This window comes from Sinocyclocheilus rhinocerous, unplaced genomic scaffold, assembly GCF_001515625.1.
Source record: "Sinocyclocheilus rhinocerous isolate Xijiao unplaced genomic scaffold, SAMN03320098_v1.1 scaffold1350, whole genome shotgun sequence".
In the NCBI taxonomy this organism is placed as follows: domain Eukaryota; kingdom Metazoa; phylum Chordata; class Actinopteri; order Cypriniformes; family Cyprinidae; genus Sinocyclocheilus; species Sinocyclocheilus rhinocerous.
The window spans coordinates 521,213-524,364 of NW_015652333.1; the positions used below are offsets into that span (position 1 = coordinate 521,213).

At 35.6% G+C, this 3,152-nt stretch overlaps 1 protein-coding gene across 9 annotated transcripts in view; it reads left to right on the plus strand.

The window, feature by feature from the left end:
* Positions 1 to 2,516, plus strand: part of LOC107714845 (trimethylguanosine synthase-like) — a 23,016-nt gene extending 20,500 nt beyond the window's left edge. For 4 of the 9 annotated variants that reach the window (XM_016520818.1, XM_016520820.1, XM_016520811.1 and 1 more), the window contains 3 exons: positions 448 to 664; positions 850 to 928; positions 2,274 to 2,515. In XM_016520818.1, coding sequence (XP_016376304.1) covers positions 448 to 664; positions 850 to 928; positions 2,274 to 2,387 — 410 coding nt within the window. In that variant the 3' untranslated portion in view covers positions 2,388 to 2,515. Of the gene's footprint in view, positions 1 to 447; positions 665 to 849; positions 929 to 2,273 lie in introns of all 9 variants that reach the window. The other 5 variants (XM_016520812.1, XM_016520814.1, XM_016520816.1 and 2 more) reach the window with 2 other exon arrangements.
* Positions 2,517 to 3,152: the final 636 nt, after the last annotated feature.

A 3,152-nucleotide genomic window follows, 5' to 3' on the forward strand; every position in this document is an offset into this window, starting at 1 on the left:
AAAACTTCAGGATAATTTGACGAATAGAAAGTTGAAAGCATTTATTTAAAATATATTTTTTTTGTACACTATAAATGTCTTTACGGTCACTTTTGATCAATTTAATGGGTCCTTGCTCAATAAAAGTATTCATTTATTAAAAAAATTAAAATAAATCTTACTGACCCCAAATGTTTGAACAGTAGTGTATATTTCCTCACATGTATTCATGGTGTAAAGTAAATATGTTAGTACTTGATGGTTTAACCATATGAAAATCTTAACAATAAATGAAAACTTTTCTTGAAAATTGTATTAAAAAATGTTCAAAACAACATGAATACAAAAAGTACAATACCAAACTTGACAAATTTGTTTTAAACTAGGTTTTTATTCTTTTTTTTCTTTATAGCGGTTTGTCATTGACCCTTTTGTAAGTGAAGTTGTTTTTCTCCTCCTGACATCCAGTGATCGCCATCGATATCGACCCCGTACGCCTGGCTCTGGCACAGCACAATGCAGAAGTGTATGGGGTGGCGCACCAGATAGAGTTTGTGCAGGGAGACTTCCTGCAGTTGGCTCCGCGCCTGCGAGGAGACATGGTTTTCCTCAGTCCCCCGTGGGGAGGACCAGAGTACCTCAGTGCTGACGTCTTCAACATCAAGACCATGATGACTCCTGATGGATATCCTTTCAGTCTTACACTCTGTACTTTTATTCTAGGCAGTGCCTCTTTAGAATTTAGAAATAGAAGTTTCAGATTTGTCCTTTTTCACATCACCCTTCTTTGTGGAAGTAATGATATACTTTCTAATGTATGTGGTTAAGGTGCTTCAAACGGCCTATTCCAACTTCCTTAACTATCTATACATTTGAAATTTTCAGGTTGTCAAAAATGATTTCGGACAATATTGTCTATTTTCTTCCTCGAAATGCAGACATGGAACAGGTAACACTTTAGTTTATTTACATAAATCATTTATTTATCTTTTTATTTTTTAAACAATTTTTATAATCATTTTTTTTTTAATTTAGCATTTTTTGTCCTTTTTTTTCTTTTCATTTTTTAAAATGGTAATCTAAAGACCTCATAAACACAATTGTGATTGAAAATCAGAGGGTGCAAAAAAATCAAAATATTGAGAAAATCGCCTTTAGTTGTTCAAATGAAGTCCTTAGCATTGCATATTACTAATGATAATAAATTTTTGATATATTTACAGTAAGAAATTTACAAGATATCTTCATGGAACCTGATCTTTACATAATATCCTAATGATTTTTGGCATAAAAGAAAAATTGATAATTTTGACCCATACAATGTATTTTTGATTATTGCTACAAATATACTCGTGCGACTTATTACTGGTTTTGTGGTCCAGGGTCACAATTTTCTTTTATGTATTGATGTTAAAAGTTTTTTTCACTTATAGATGTACACTAGCATATAGATGACCTCACTGTTAATACGCATGACCGGAAAGCCATCAAACTCTAATTTTAATTAGAATTGTGCCCTGTATCTGTTATCGCAGATAGAAACGTGCCTTTTTATTTTTTTATTTTTAGCTTTCTTAAACAGAAGTTGTAAGCTTGTTCTATCAGGACAATCTATCAGCCAGTGGTTTAGTGGTCTCAATGACCATGAAGTCATCTAATTGGTCCCGTGGTTCACCCCTTTTAGCATTTTAATATTAGTACACATGGCTACTTACATTCTTAGGTATATATCTAGTTCCGGATATCAATTATTGTTTCATATCTGTCAGGCAACACAAGATAAACTTAGTGCCAAAGTCCATTCACTGAAATCTTATTCTTATTCAATCAGAAAGGGAGTTATTTTCACAGAATGTGTTTGTTGACCATGTACACCTAGGTTTAGTTTAGTGCATCTGGTGTCTGTCAATTGCAGCTGTTTAATGGTTTTTGATTTCTCTGAAAGGTCTTGTTGGCTGGTGCAGTGTGGTTGCACCTTTTGAAACCACACTAACTTCCGGAGTATTTTCTGTTTGACTGTAGCAAATTTCTTCACTAATATCTAAAGTAAATTCATCATTACCTTTTGCCCATACTGTTTGTCTTGTTGAATGCTTTTAGCGTGACTTTATTGTGATTGAATTCAACAACAATTTCCCCTAAACCAAGATACTATGTTTATATTATACTGACATGTTGATATTGGCAACTAATGACCACGTTGCCCGTGATGGTATCTCACACCTGCTCTGTCTCTTTTCTTCTTCCTCTTTCTCTTCATACCGCTCCCTCTTTCTGTCTTTCTCTCTGTGTAGATCGCGTCTCTCGCCGGCCCAGGTGGGAAGGTGGAAGTGGAGCAGAACTTTCTGAACAACAAACTGAAAACAATTACTGCATACTTTGGCAACTTAATTAAGTCAAAAACATAAAAACTTTGTACACATTATCTGCAGTTTACTGTTTTCTAAAGCCATTGATGATACATTTTACATAAAAATGTACATTATATGTGTACTTGTGATGCTGCTAGTTTAATGTTTATTTTAACTTGGATCTATGTTTTTCCAGCATTTATATTTACTTATTAAAGTCCATTTGAAGAAACAATGGAAGTTTTAAAATTATAGAAAATCTATCTGTCTGTCTGTCTGTCTGTCTATCGTGTTGTGATAGACAGATACACAGACAAAACTTGCATAATACTGTCTATCTATCTGCCTGTCGGTCTATAGTGTTGTTATAGTGTAAATGTTTTAATATTGATTACTCGTTTACAGGGCCGTGCACAGGGGGTGGCCCCCTGTGGCAGAGCCACTGCCCCTTTGCCCTCATCGGCTGAGTTGCCCCTCTCACCAATCCCCCCATCACCACAGCTCAAAGCTGTCTGTTACCGCTCCGCTAAAGATCCGCTGATTCCGCTGATTCCACTCCGTGTTTCCCGCCCGCTCCGCAGCATCACTCACAATCTGTGTGCCGCTCTCTGGAGAGTGGAGACCACAGTCCCCGAAGGTAGTTGCATTACCAGGTAGATGCATTACAATCCACATTAGTCAGTGGTTGATCCACTGAATTAGTAATTAGTTGGCAGTTTGTTTGTTTTTAATTTAGTCGGTAATGACTTGGCCTTCTAAAAGCGCTAACAACTTGTACAAAATATCCATGTTCTTAGAATTAGAATGTCTAATCAAATTATT